At 35.6% G+C, this 16,262-nt stretch overlaps 1 protein-coding gene across 1 annotated transcript in view; it reads left to right on the forward strand.

The window, feature by feature from the left end:
* Positions 1-1,045: 1,045 nt before the first annotated feature.
* The window catches only part of LOC144844639 (bifunctional purine biosynthesis protein ATIC-like), a 77,202-nt gene continuing 61,985 nt past the window's right edge, over positions 1,046-16,262 (forward strand). Inside the window, exon 1 of the mRNA XM_078701646.1 lies at positions 1,046-1,193. Coding sequence (XP_078557772.1) covers positions 1,172-1,193 — 22 coding nt within the window. The 5' untranslated portion in view covers positions 1,046-1,171. The remainder of the gene's footprint in view (positions 1,194-16,262) is intronic.

Here is a 16,262-nt window from a genome sequence, read left to right on the forward strand (position 1 = left end):
TCTGGGCAATGCCCCACGGAATGTCAAGATCCAAGCATACAAAAGCCTTGTCCGTCCCCATGTTGAATATTGTAGCTCAGTGTGGGACCCTCACACAAATTGCAACATCAAAAAAGTCGAAGCTGTCCAAAGACGTGCAGCCAGATTTATCACAAACAATTACAGTAGAGAATCTTCTGTTTCTGCTATGCTAAACGAAATCAACCTCCAACCACTTCAGCGCAGACGACAAGTAAATAGACTTATGATGCTGCACAAAATTGTCCATCAAAAGATTGACCTGAAGCTTGAAGATCATATAGAATACAGTAAACGACCAAACTCAGCAAGATGTACAAGGAACCACAATCCACTTACAATTAAAGTTCCTGTGGCTAAGACCAACCGATTCCAGAGCTCTTTCTTCCCTAACACAGTTAGAGACTGGAATGCTCTCCCGTTCTCTACAACTTCGACCACTATCACTAAAACCTTCTCCAAACTAATTCATGACTAGCTCTCGACCCCTCCTCAAACTCTACTCACACATTGAGTGATACTCCAGTTGGAGTTTATCAATTATTTAATCAAGATCAAGATAAACAATAATTTAAACGTAAATAATAATTTCAGTTGATTTGCAAATAAAAACATTAAAATAAAAGAAATAAAATATGGTAGATATTCTAGGTACCTAAACAATTCCATGTAATTGAAACACAAATTTGTATTCCAAAGTATACAAATATATTTCATTTGCACTTTCTATAAAGATAACATTACATTTTATATGTTAATTCGTATTAAGTCTTAATTTTACAGTCGTATTATCCTACTGTTATACAGCCTATTTCCTATACAATAACTTTCCGTATCCCTACTCGACGTTCCAGGCGCCCTTGAAATAAGCGCCAATAGTGTCTCGCGTTTATTTGTTGCACCCATTGATCGAATAGGAAGTGTGACATCTTCCTATGTTTGGTGAAACCTTCACAAAAACTTATATACATTCCGACGTATGCGGCGCCCTACTACCGCATGGTAATAAACACACGGTTTGCTCAGCAGTCAGCTAGAGCTTCTGATATTATTCTTTTGACAACACGCATAGGTTTTCTCTCTCAGTTCTCTGGTCATTTATAAATTGCTTCTGAACATCGTGCGTGTAGCTTACATTACGACTACGTCCGAAATGGCTGCAGCAACCGAATTAGGTAATTATTTTAAAATATTAATTGGCGCTAGGCCAGGCCTAGTAGGCCTAGCTAGGGCCCGGCCGACAGAGATCCTGCTGCAGACTGTCTGCCATGCGGTATATCTGCCAGGCGGTATGTCCGCCCCAGGGCAGTCGGAAAGCCGCGTTGGTAACGCATCACTGATTTCATTCATTGTGAGGGCGCGCTTCGTGGAAAATGTTGGAATTTTTGCTATTTTAGTACACTTAGAAAATGGTATAATTTTGATATTAAATGAAATCAATAAACGTATTTCAATAGTTGAACTACAAGCGTAAATAATGATACAAACTGTGATCTAAATTCCACAGATTTTTTGTTTCAAGAAATATCATTATTTTATGTATAAACTTTTTTACTTTAATTTTTTTTTAAATGATGGTAAAAAATCATTAAATTTCATATTTTCTAGATAAGGTTTCAAAGCGAATTTAAAATCCTTTCAAGATAAACTATTAAGCTATCTATTAAAATAAAAATCTAATTTTAAGCTTTCTTGGGATGCAACTCCCACTAATCAAACCAAACCTACTACATTTCTGTTCTGTTTCGATCGAAAAATCGCCATTTTGAAACTTTGTTTACGTTTTACGAAGCTGGTACGAATCGTCCCGGACCGAATCGTGTCTGTGTTCAATACGGTTTTCATGCAGGCGTATTACGTCATAGGCCTAAGATTTCAATTTGCTCCCCGATTATTGTTCTATTTGGTTTCTGAGCTAGGAAAGGCTACCTACTATAATTACTTACTTGATTTCTAGCCTAGCTAGGCCTAAAAATAGTATTTTCTAGGCCTAGCTAGGCTGAGTAATTCTGATATAATACTAATATTAGATAGGTAGGCCTACCCTAGTGAGTGTTAATAATAGTAGCTGGGTATTCTATAGTCTAGGCTGGTGGTAGGTCTATCCCAGCTCTGCTCATATACCAAGCAAGAAGAAGCCTGAAGGAGAAACTAGGCCCAGAACAAATAAAAAACTGTTAAAAAAACAATAAATGGAAAAACAAAAAAAAATAACCCATTTTCAATTTATATATGGGGAATGTTTTTTAAAATTGGGCATGTTTGTTTCAGAGACTCAAACGTGTATTTTTATATGGTCATGTTTTTAAAAAAGATAATTATGGGCCCAGCTGAAACCAAGATATAAAAATATAAGTCCATCATTTACTTGAGTATTGTTACAGTGATTGGTTGGTACTCAGTATTTCAGTATCTGGCAGTAAATGTCACACTTGTATATAAATATTACTTTATTAGATACAACTTGCATTTCACACAAGCAACCAATTTTTTTTTTACGTATACAGAATGTGAAAAGCAGTTTTTAATACAAATATCTTTCAAACAATACTTATATAAATAGTAAATACTACTACTGTATATAAAAACTTGCTTTTATTTAAATAGCACCTTGTTCATCAAACATAAACTAGCTAGGCCTATATCATATTAACTTACGTGAGTCTTACGGTTGTACTGATTTTATGATTGTTTTATATGTTTATATTGTATGTATCTGTGTGACTCTGGTTAATAAAGTAAATCAATCAATCAATTGCAACTTAATTTATATCTTATCATTGACTGATCTGAAACGCTTCTAAAACTTGAATGCGTATGAATGTATATGTTATATTATTATTAGCGAATAAAATGAAAAACTATCAGCTGCAGCAATGATATTGAAATCGAGAAAACCATTACAGCTTCCACCGTCCAACCTCATATTGAAGAACGAGACAGAAAATCGTCGAGTCTTGATACCAACAAAAAACCTAAAATGAAAATGAATAGCTGAAATGTAATGAATGAAACTATTTAAATAATTGTCACTATGATATGAACAAAACATTGCATCGTTATACAGTATAAATATTCAACAACCTCAAAACATTTTCAGATATAGGCCTACCATGAAAAAGCAGCAAATACAAAATTTCCTTATGTCTGTTTATTGTAATAATTATTAATATTATAAATAAATTGTACCCCTCAGTTGTCAATAATTTTACTATAAATAAATATTTAACTATAGAATAGGTAGGCCTATACCTGTATCAATCAATTGATCAATTGATGGTTAAGTCAATAAGTGATCTACCATATGATAAAAGGTTAGAATATCTTGATCTTCAACCATTAGAGACAAGAAGACTACGAGGAGATTTGATTGAAGCTTTCAAAATTTTGAAAGGCTTTGAGGATATTGACCCAAAAGATTTATTTAAATTGTCTCACAACATCAGAACCAGGGGACACAGCTTAAAACTATATCGTCCAAAACTTAGAGGAAATCTTATGTGCAGGGTCAACTTTTTTACCATCAGAGTCATACATCACTGGAATTCTCTGCCTAAATATGTAATACAAGCCTCTTCAGTGAACATCTTTAAGTCTAGACTTGACAACTATTTTCGGCTAGAAATGGAATCTAATAGGCACTAGCCTAAACTATTTCCATCAAACATTAAGTGTAAGTGTAAGTGTATCAGGCTGCGATTTGCTTAATTATCTTTTTAAAACTTCCCAATGCATCTTCAATATAGAGTAGGATTGTAACGATACTTTAATAATACTAAATTGTAACTAAAGTATTTAAATTATTAACAGAACATGTTACTAGGCCTAGGCCGATATAATACGACAACGATCCACCAGGTCGTGCATATACTCACCTACAACAACCACAATCAACGCACCATGCACCACACACGACGGAACTAGTGCCGCGAGACGTAACAATATATGACATGAGGACCTTTTTTAAAATGTTCGCTATAGGAAGCTTAAATAGGGTTTCAAGCCAATTTTAACGTAAAACAGACTATTGATACTTACTCTATCCATATACGTCGGTTTTTTGGTAATTCACTGTATGGGATGCAAATCCCACTAATGGAAAATTTGTAAACAAACACCTGTTAGAAAACTTCAGTTTTGACGGACGCACACGAACTTTGGAAAGAAATTGTCGCTGACAACAAATCCAACAAATTATTCAGAAAATTAGGTGACCTGCGACATCTTAAACATATAAGGAACTGATCTTACCATATATGGTTAATTTTTCGCCTACTAATGTTTATTAAACAGCTATTAAATGATGTATACTTTATGCTAATGTTTTCGCGCGAAACGTTGATGCTTCTGTGCCGAGAGAGGGCTTCTAAAATTTATGACGTCATGCGAAGTCGAAAATTCAGCGATAACGGTCATATTTCCCAACGCGGCTCTCCGACTGAGGGGAACATATTCTCGACGATACCATTTTTTAGAGGGAAAAATATCTATACTTTGTTTCTGTATTGTCTGCAAGGCGGTATGTCTGCCTGCCAGGTGAACATATTCCTGACGATACCATTTTTTAGAGGGAAAAATATATGTACTTTTGTTTCTGTAAGTAAATTGCGTTACTAAAGCGTCACTTTTCCTAGAGTTGCGTCGACATGTCCAAATGGCAGTTTGATAGACCATAATCCGAGGTGGTTTGTATATCGAATTATTATTATTATTTATTCAGGCGAAAGATACATTTTACAAAATATAATACAAATCAACAAATTAAACAAACACGACGCAAGAAGAAAATATAAAATCATAGTCACTAGCTGCCAGGAAAGCACAAAAGCAGCCTAAGTCAGTGTCACCAATTAGGTGTGTACCTCCAACCAGCAGACGTTCCAACCCTCCCGATTTATCCGGGAGTCTCCCGAATTTTAACATCACCTCCCGGTCTCCCGAATTTTAAATATACAGTACAGAAAGAATTTACTGCTTCGTATCTACGCGTAGCCTACGCGTAGGTAGATCGTAGGTCATTGTTCTGTCCTACGATGTATTGTTCGTAGCCTACGATGTATTGTTTGTAACCTACGATGTATTGTTTGTAGCCTACGATGTATTGTTTGTAGCCTACGATGTATTGTTCTCTCCTACGATGTATTGTTCGTAGCCTACGATGTATTGTTCGTAGCCTACGATGTATTGTTATGATAATTATCTAGGCGCGCCTACGTAGGGTGGTTCGTAGGGTTAGTAAACACCATTGTCATCGCCTTTAGAAGCATTGACAATGCAAACAAACGATGTATTGTTTGCTAATTAAAATCCTATCTAAAGATAGTAGACATCAATTTTTGTAGCCGCCCTACGCATCGGTTATCCTAATTTGGACGGAAATCCGACGACGAAATGACATCGGGCTGGTGGGCCTCAGCTCACGTAGAGAGAGTCGAGGCTAGCCTGTTTCGGCGGCCTAGGCCTACACTAAAAATTATTTAATCCTACCTTGGAATTCCTACGAATTATAAAAACAACGACACCTAACCCAACAAAATATATGCAAAACAAATATATATTCCATATTAAGATTTAACATAGGCCTGGCTTAGGCCTTTTAAAATGATTACGAGATGTGTATAGAAAAAAGCCCGACCAGAATTTGGAGTGGAAAAAACATGTGAGCAGTTTCAGAGAGAGAGAGAGTATTAAGTTTCATGTCATGTTACACAAAATCCAGGTACACGATCTTATTAATCGTCGTCAGACCGGCAGCCACCCTCTCGTACTAAGTTAAAAAAAACACGTGAACGATTGCGGTAAAGCAGAGAGTATCGCGTTTCATGCCATGTGACCAAATAAACTAGGTCTGTATTAATTGCGGTCTTCTGTCGGCAGTCTTTTTGAGCGACCGACTGAACGTTCTGATACTATATTTAGAATGAATTGTTTACGATCTTTTTTTCTCGGCATCGTTTCTGGATGGACTAGACGTTCGCTATATTAGTTGGCCTGTTCGTTGCGGTTCACCTGTGTTGAATCGTGTCTCTACGTTTACATCGTGGGAAATTTATATTCGCCGTTGAGTAGGTAAACACGCACGAAGGAAAAGATTACGATTAAAAAATATTATTTATTTTTTAGTAATTTACAACTTGGTCCTCCGCCAGTTAAATTTAACACATTAATTTCACACCTTCTTAATTACTTCACTAAGAACATCGCAGGGTTGTTTATATAGGTTACGAACTCCCTACGAAGTTCAGAAAGTAGCTCATTGAAAGTTGTTTATTGAGGTTACGAAGCCAAACAATGGAACCTACGAAGCCAACAACGTAGCCTACGTTCTATCTACGAAGCTACTTCGTAGGTAAAGTTGCAGTACTTTCTTTCTGTACTGTATCTCCCGATTTCACACATTTCTATAAAATTCAGTATTATTGCATTAAATTAAAATCTATCTTCTCACGAAAATTAATATTACAAATTAATTTAATCTCACACGTCGTACGTACCACCCCGTATGATACAACGAACATGTAATGTATGAAAAGATTGTATAGCATAGTACAGCGTACCGACAGTACACGATTCTTACCTTTAGCGATAAAGCTACACTATCGCTTTATCAGTAGAGTAGGCGCACGTGTACTGAAACTTTTTCCTGGTTACAAGTTTAACCTAATTCCCATGCTGAGGGAAGGCATCATCGTCAGTGTAGTATTAGTAGTACTATGCGACGTCCTTTGTGTTTACCGACAGTACGCGATGAATCTACAGTATCAGTAGTAGGCGCGCGTGTACTGAAATTGCTAGTTACAAGTTCTTTGACCCAATTCACCAATGCCCAGGCATCGATCGTACCATCGTACAGTACTGTATGTATTCTCACTGCGCTTGTACCGGAAAAGTACTGTATTTTGCGTACATACTTTCGCGAATTGCAATCACTCGTGAAATTTTCTGGTTTTACAGTATGTCGGAAAAACGTAGTAGCGTAGTTTTAGAGACTAAAGAAAGTTGTAAAAAGAAAAAATATAAAACTAGATTTTCTAATGAATGAAAAAATTTTATTAATTGTTATTTCGATTGTAACTAGTAATGGTGACGTGGTTAAATGATACTGAAGGCCTATTCTTACAGATAAATAAATAATACATTATAACTGAAATACTGTACTGTCACCGATGTAATAATATAACAATAAAGATAATACTAATCAGGGCTCGATTTATCTTTTTCATGTTGCTAGCCCACTGGGCTAGTTCACTGTAGATTTCACTAGCCCATACATTATTTTACTAGCCCACTCATATCGCACTGTGATAGCAGGGCCGCCATATAAATGAATTCAGGCATTTTGTACATTAGAGGGCGCACTAATCTAAACGCTCGAGAATTGCTACACATTTACATACATACTGTATTAAACTATTATTGCATGAAAAATTACACAAAATTGTATTACTTTATTGTTCACATTATAAAAATTAACTTTGCGTCGCATAGTCTATTTCATGCTCACCATATTCACAGAATCGATTTATTGAGGTCTTTTTGTTGTTGGGCTTCAACCTAGCCAAGAAAACTAATCAGATTCTGTCTACCTTTAGGCTAGGCCTAGCCTAGAGCCTATTATTATAGTAGGGTAGCTATAGGATAGACCTACCTAGATCGCATTGGAGCACCTGGCCTACTGTTACCAAAATGGTAGTACCTAGCTAGGCCTAGCTGCTGAGCAGCCATCACGATGCCAAACGATGGCTTTTGATTCTATCTAGGCCTACGCATATTATAAAATATGGCCTACCTACAGGGATAGAGCCAGCCACCCGGCCCTACAAAATATCGCTAGCTTTGATCTGTAACAAGCAGGCCTGACAAGACTAGACAAGTTATTTTTAACATTGACAAAATTCTACTACATTTGGCCAATCACAGTTCGTTATTTATGGTCATATTTTTGTGACATGTTTGACCTGATAATGAAGCTCCGCCTACTTCACAATAACCTGGGTGACAAAAACATAAATGGCCAATCATAATTCGGGATTATGAGAGGCTCCGCCTACTTCATCACTGTGAGTGGTTTTTTTTGCTGATGTTGCCAAGACATATGTCTTTTATGCTGGAGTTATTTTTATGAGGTCATTTCGTCCCAATTTCGAGTTCCCACAACCTACTAGCCATCCGGGCTTAAAGGAAGATACTTTAGGTAGCCCGGAGCTGTTTTTACTAGCCATTGTACGCCGGGCTAGCACTAAATCGAGCCCTGCTAATTACGATACACGTGCGTACATGCATATACAATGCGTCAACTTCAATATCTCCCTTTGCATTTGCAAAGAGCTGTCTTAAGATTCGTGTTGGTAGTACAGTATATTTTTATTCTTGAACGTTGGTGGCGACAGACTTCACAGTGTTAGCGTTGGTGGCGACAGACTTCACAGTGTTAAGGTTGAAGTCCCCATGCATGCTCAAATACACGATCACACCCAGACAAATTATTTAGAATGTAGGTCCAAAAACTCCCTCTGGTGGACAAACTGCATATTAGGCCTATATCTATATTAAAACAAACTGCATTTCTCTGCTATTTTTAAACGGACATTCAAAAACGGTACGATGTATAGTCAAGACTCATAATTTGTCACAGTCTGGAAGCATCACATTTAAAAAATTAAATACGGTATATATCATATTTTTTTCGGTGACAGAATATCGTAATTCAATAAACTCTCTCTCTATACTAGTGGACAGTTAGGCTATCTTTACCGTTATAACAAATATTGTAACGTTTTTGGGCGATGAAATCAATGGCTTATCTGATGTTTATATAGAACGTATACCTGTTGCTATAATTTGTAATTGATCCATATAAATGTACTAAATACAAATTTATGTAAAGATGCCCTTAAACTCTCTCTGGCGGAGACTTCAGTTACACACGGTGTAGGCCTATTCCTACACACCATTATGGTGTGTAGGAATAGGCCTACACCATGTGTAACTGAAGTGTCCGCCTACCCCCTCCCACCCCCTCCGTTCAACATATTATCGACCAAACATGAATGCCCTCCCCCTCCCCATCCAAGCTCAAATACACGATAACACCGAGACAAATTATTTAGTTAAAAAAGAATGTAGGTCGGTAGAAGTATCACATATAAAAAATTAAATGTATGTCATATTTTTTTCGGTGACAGAATATCGCCAAATGTAGGCCTATCCCTTCACACTATATACCTTCCCCCAACACCCAAATATTGGCACTTGGGAAATGAAATTAACGTATATGTATATCATATATTTTTCGATGACAGACAGAATATTGTAATTCAATAAACTCTCTCTCTCTAGTGGACAGTTGGGCTATCTTTTACGTTATAACAAATATTGGCACGTTTTTGGGCTTATCTGATGTTTATAAGGAACGTACCTGTTGCTATAATTTGTAATTGATCCATATAAATGTAAATATAAATTAATGTAAAGATGCCCTTAAACTCTCTCTGGCAGACACTTCAGTTACACACGATGTAGGCATATCCATTCACACCATACCCCCTCCCCGCACCCCCTTTCGTTCAACATATCGACCAAACAAGAACTCCCGCCCCCTGCCCATCCAAGCTCAAATACACTCCCACCCAGACAAATTATTTGGTTAAAAAAGTCAAAAACTCCCACTGGTGGACAAACTGCATATTAGTTATTAACTGTTATAATATAGAGGGTGCAATCTGTCACGGGGGTACCTAATATTCTAGACGGTCCGTAATATATTGCACCCCCTATAATGGATGGTTATTAACTATTATATTATAGGGGTACAATCTGTCACAGGGGTACCTAATATTCTAGACAGTCGACCGTAATAATTGCCCCCCCCCCCCTATAATAGATAGTTATTAAACTGTTATAGGGTGTGCAATCTGTCACGGGGGTACCTTTTCTATACAGTCGACCGTGATATATTGTATCCCTTGGTGTATATAGATACTGGAAGGGTGTAATCTGTCACGGAGATACAATATTTTTAGACTCCCGGCATTGGATTTTGTATCCATTTGCAAAAACATGACAAAAGGAGAGGCCCAAGAATTATTATATATTATATAAATTATTTGATTGAAGACAGTGTTCAGTTTTCGAGATCCTGGTGGTATAGGTACAATGCGGTATGTGTCCACCTTATCTGACCAATTGAACTATTGTGGTTTAGTGTTAAAATAAGTAACATTCTTAAATCTAAAAAAAAAAGTGCAATCTGTCACGGGGGTACCAAACATTATAGACAATCCGTAATATATTGCACCCTCAATCTGTCACGGGGGTGGGTATAGGCCTACCTATATTCTAGACAGTCCGATGGTATACCGTATATAGTTAAGTTAGGGGTTGCAATCTGTCACGGGGGTACCTCAGACAGTTCGAAATATATCTATTCCTTTATTACAGTATTAACTGAGCGTGAATCAGACGTTCGAAAAAATAATACAATAATAATTCAATTCAACTTTTATTTCAGACAAACTTTCCATAGCAACAAAAGAAATGAAATACAGTACATTTGATTCTGTAACCATCAACAAAACTAAATTATAATGAACTATTGATTAAAGACAGTGTGCAGTTTTCTGTGGTCCATCAGGTACACCGTCCGTTATCTGACGAATTAGAAATATTATTAATATTATCATTGTAATAATTAAACAATAATAATTCAATTCAACTTTTATTTCAGACAAACTTTCCATAGCAACAAAAGAAATGAAATACAGTACATTTGATTCTGTAACCATCAAAAAAACTAAATTATAATGAACTATTGATTAAAGACAGTGTGCAGTTTTCTGTGGTCCATCAGGTACACCGTCCGTTATCTGACGAATTAGAAATATTATTAATATTATCATTGTAATAATTAAACATGTATAAAGATAATCATTTTGTTATACAAGAACTAAAATGTGGTAGGGTTACTACAGTAAAATGTATACCCAGTTCAGGTGGTGATTTGAATATTCTGTAAAATACCCATTGATTTCATAGGGTACACCTATTCTAGCCCGAAAAATTATTATTATATTACAAGAGTGTTGGTGCTACGGATGGGTCTCTAAATAGCTGTGTATCCCCAATTATTATTTCTTTATACACGTGTGTATGTGATGCCTTTAATGTTTTTGGGCCTCTTCAATTGGCGTACGTCTGTTTTCCTTTGTAAAAATAATAATAAACAATTAGACATAATGTCACATGGGCCTAAAACAAACAAGAGCGCTATAGGGTGCAAGATAATAATAATAATAACAATATTTAATAATAATAATGAATAATCATAGGCTTATAATGAGTTATATATGAGTATGAGTTTATGAGTAGCCCTTCATCAATACAGAGAGTACTTAGACAAAACTGTTGGGATACAACAGAGCGCCCTCTGTTGCCAATATTTTCTAATTCGTCAATGTTGTAAAAAATCACAATAGACAATTGTACAGTAAAAGGTCATTTTAAATTAATTAAAAAGAATAAAAAAACTACACACAGTATATCAAATACCAGTATAAGTAATAACAATACGAGTAAAATGGAATCGCTGGGCTATTGTACTAGTTACAGTAATTACCCACTGTAAAATGGAATCGTCGGGCAATTTGACAAGGTACCGGTTGGCGGGCACAAACTCCCTCTAGTAGACATACCGCATACCGCATGGCGGACAGTCTGCAGCAACATGCAATTGGGCCTATGTGTGTAGGGATGAACAGACTGTCGGCCACGGACGATCGGAGCCATCATATAGAGACGATCGGAGCCATCATAATAGAGACGATCCGGTCCATTTTTTCGCGCTAGTTCCGTTTCGCACCTGTTTTTATTTCGACTTCCTTTTGACTCCGAACTTGTTAAAGATGTATTGTCCCTTGAAACACAAAAAAATGAAGGTCAAAATATTCTAAATTTAAATTGGCCATATTAACGTAATATTAAAGTTATTTATTTAAGTCGAAAATTCAAACAAAAAACAAGTTTACGTAATTAACAGGTTAAATTAATTTGATTACATTTCGTCTGGAAAATCGTTTCAAACCACAAGTATGCATGATGCTAATTAGGATTGTTTACAACTCGTCATGGTTGAGAAGGTGTTCTCACACAGATTGCGAGAAAGTTTTATGATTATGCATACAGAGTAGCCAAACAAGCGCGCTGCATTATGAGATATGTTTTGATCGAAAACTTTGACTGGAAATAAGGCCAAATAAAAAAACATATTTGTTATGCGTCACCCCCTCATAAATTTTCAGGGGAGGTGGGAAGGTTTTTTTTAAAAAAACTTTTTATAGAGGTATATTTTTGCGTGATGGACGTTTCGGCTCACTTTTTATTTAGGACGAAACAAAAATATTATTGCCACTGAGTTTTATATTGTTTTTATCCAGACGTAATTAAAACATTAAAGTTAATTGCCACCGAGCGAAATTGTAGGCCCTAACTAATCCGTCCAAACTACCCCCGCCTCACTCATCTCACTCTCTCGCTCGACTCATCTATCCAGGAAATTCCCTATCGCGAGAAGCATGATGTTAGTCTCAATAATACTAAATAGTGGGCTGATTAATAGTTTGAAAACAGCTTACAGCATTTCTTAAGTGAATTTTTTTTCAACATATTCTTCCTTGATGAATCCTTTGCCCATTGCTGTGTAAATCAGTATTTAAAGTTGTGATGCGAAAAGTGTGTGTAATTATTCCACAGGTAAACCACAGACATAAGAAAACCCATCGCCCAACAGGACCTCGTGGTGTGTCCCGTTCTTCTCGAGCGCGAGATCATTGTAAACAAAATTGGTAGAGTCCATTAAGTATGGGGGTGTTTACTATTTACGGACCTATTAAATACGCGCTTCGACCACTGTGTAGGCAAAATATTTATTTTGTTAAATCCCTAAATTGATAATCGCGTATTCTGTAATCATGTGACTGATGATGTAATCCTCAGCAACATTACATGATTCACAGTGCTATTCACGTTTCCTTCGCGGGGGTGTAAATGAAACAATTTTTTTCACCAAATTGGTTCCTATTAGCTGTTGTCGACATGGCGATCGGCGGCTAGTATGGCGTAAAAAGTACGTATTTTTTCAAAAATTACACTAGGCCTAGCAAACATTTTCTAGTTTTTAAATTTTCAACTAGCAATTATGAAGAATCTACAGTACTAGCAAAATGCTAGTTTGCTAGAGTGAATTTCGAGCCCTGCTCTGGAGCTAGGCCGGGCCGCGGAACTTTTCGTCGTATATGGGGAAAAAAAGGCGGCTGGATAATCAGGAGCGGGCGGTGACGCTTAACAAGTATGTTTTTTATTTTGCCTTATTTTTTGAACAAAACACGTCTGTATTTCAGTTAAATGATTTTTTTTCCCCGACTAGTTTTTGGTGAAAGTTAACTATTATTATGATACTTCAAAATGACCCACTTTTTTCGAAATTTTTATTTTTTTTATTTTTTTGGAATTAGTCAAAGGGACAATACATCTTAAGTAACTTATTGTGAATACCACACCTTAAAATTGGGCCTCATAAGTACTTTTATTAGGGATAACGATGTAAAATTAAAAGTTAATATTTTTCAAACAAATTATACATTGCCTGTTATATTGTATTTTGTATCAATATTATAATAAAGAAAGAATATGACTTGTAGTTTTCGAAATATAGGGTTTAAAACATCGCCGAAAATGATCGTTTTTAGCCACAAACGATGTAAACAAATTGAGCCCTCAGTCGACAATTGTATGAACTACCGTAAATTTCGGTGTATAAGTCGCACCTGTGTATAAGACGCACCCCCTAACTGAGAGTAAAATATCGGTATTTTTTATATCGTCGATGTGTAAGACGCACTTTATATTTCATCAAAACAATGTTTTTTTAAATTGTAATCAATATTATTGTAATAATAAATTTTGTTATCTACAACGGCGTCCTTTATTTAGCTTTTTTCTTACCTAGGCTCGGCCGCGCCCAGCCTCAACAAGTTCTTTCTAACTTGTTATTCGTGAGTTTCGTACCCGCAACATATGACCGTCGTGTGTGTAACACGCACGTGTGTGGGCTAGCCTCGCTCGATCATTTCGAGAGGGCGCACGTTTTCACGGACAATCGTATTCGATTAGTATCTATGTATCCAAGAAGTGTGTACGCTAGGTCCATGCTATAATCAACTGGAGAATATACTAGTTGAATACCGTACACCATGTGGCCGCCAAGAAGGGCTTGCGCTGGGGGTACGGCGGTCGGCGTATAACTATAAATAAATACTAGCCTATTCCAATCGTAAACGTTTACAAATGAAATTTTATCGGAGCGCCTAAAACAACTCCATAAGGAACAAATCTTTTCATCATATTTAGTATAACATCACGCTAAAATGCCTTGAAAACTTGTAAAAAATAATTATATAAAATCACGGTTTTAAGTAATATATTTTGTATATCAACATTGTAAAATCCAATAAAATATGATATTACTTGTTTATTATATAAAAAAGAGTGTTTATTTAACCTCATTCGAAGAATTTCAATGCATTATTTTCCTATGTAATTGGACAGGCCTAAGACCATGTTACTTCACGGCACTCACGAGAAAATTCTTCTGCTGTGTGTTGATTCGCGTCAACCAATCAAAGGGCGAGAATCCAAAATCGTTAAACCGTGAGCCCTGCGATGACATCATACCACAAAATGGCGTTTTTGTAGTTGACAGGGATGTGAATTTTCGGCGATTTCCGAGTTTTTTACACATTTTTATAAGGTCTCGTAAGTCCTACGAATCCGTCGAGAAAATGTTTGATTTATTATGAAATTAAGAGAACAAAAGTTGATTAAGTCATCATTAATTGCATATTAAATTTTTTTAAATAAATTTTGACAATCAAACAAATTATGACATTTTCTCAGGCCGAAATAACAAACTTAACATTAACTTGTAAGTTCATATATTAAAGTTAAAAGTATATAGTTTGACAGTGCATCATTTAAAAAAATTTTTAAAGATGTCATCATAGTAAAAAATTATAATTCATTGCGGTATGTAATAATCTATCTGCACCAAAGTGGCTACTGAATAGTAAATACACGGAGGAATCTTTCTACAACTTTTAGTCAGTTGTGTATGGCTCGGTGGTCTGTGCTCGTGTTTATAGCACTCAAGGTACCGAGTTCGAGTCTCACCTTGGGAAACAAATTTTTATTATCCGTATTGTTTGTTCAATTTTATTTGTTAGTGTATAGATTATACACATAATTTATAATGAAATCTATATAAAAAGTAAGTAATGTCTTTATTACTTATGTAACAATGTGGTTTATGACATTATACGCAGAGGGATCTTTGATCGGATTGTTATACCGGCTATTGTATTCCCGTTAGCAAGATCCTATCATACAGTATATTAAAATAATTAAAGATTCTGAGAAAATCAATCAATCAATATATCTTTTAAAAATCAATTATCTTAAATCAATGCATATAACCTATAATTCATCATAGTGACGAATTAAATCCAGTTCAATTTATGTTTATGACCCCTAGTGGTGGTATATTCAGACTTATTAAATAGTAAATGACTATCAATAGCCTCTTTGTTAGAAAGAATATATGTTTGAATCACGTCCCCTCTATGTTCTCGGCATACATACCGAGTGGATGAAGTGAAATATTGTGTTGTTACATTGATTGATTTTATTTGATATTCATACATAAAAGTTAAAATATACAATGTATAAAAAGAATACCTGGATAACCCATTAAGTCGACAAAAAAGTAAACTTATTTCCAATGGGGTCCAATCCGTAATGACTGAAAAGTGAGTGGTTGGGCCTAGTACAATTATCGTTGAGTATGACTCAGTAAAAATGAAAAAAACAAGAAAATACATACAAGACAAGAAAACATCAAAAAAACAATATCAAAAATAGCTTAATTAAACTGAAATTCCAAGCTGTTCATTATTAAAATATTCTTTAAGTTTTATTTTGAAGGTTGCATTATTTTGTATTGATTTGAGTAACCAAATTACTGATCTCACATGGAACCCACTCTGACCAGGAAGGTAGCAATGTCGTATTCGGTTGGGACTTTTACTAGGGATAACGATGCAAAATTAAAAGTTGTTATTTTTCAAAATTAAACATTATCTGTTAGTATTTTGTATCAATATTCCAATAAAGAAAGAATTACGAAAATCTGACTT

The sequence above is a fragment of the Antedon bifida genome, chromosome 1, assembly GCF_963402885.1.
Source record: "Antedon bifida chromosome 1, ecAntBifi1.1, whole genome shotgun sequence".
In the NCBI taxonomy this organism is placed as follows: Eukaryota; Metazoa; Echinodermata; class Crinoidea; order Comatulida; family Antedonidae; genus Antedon; species Antedon bifida.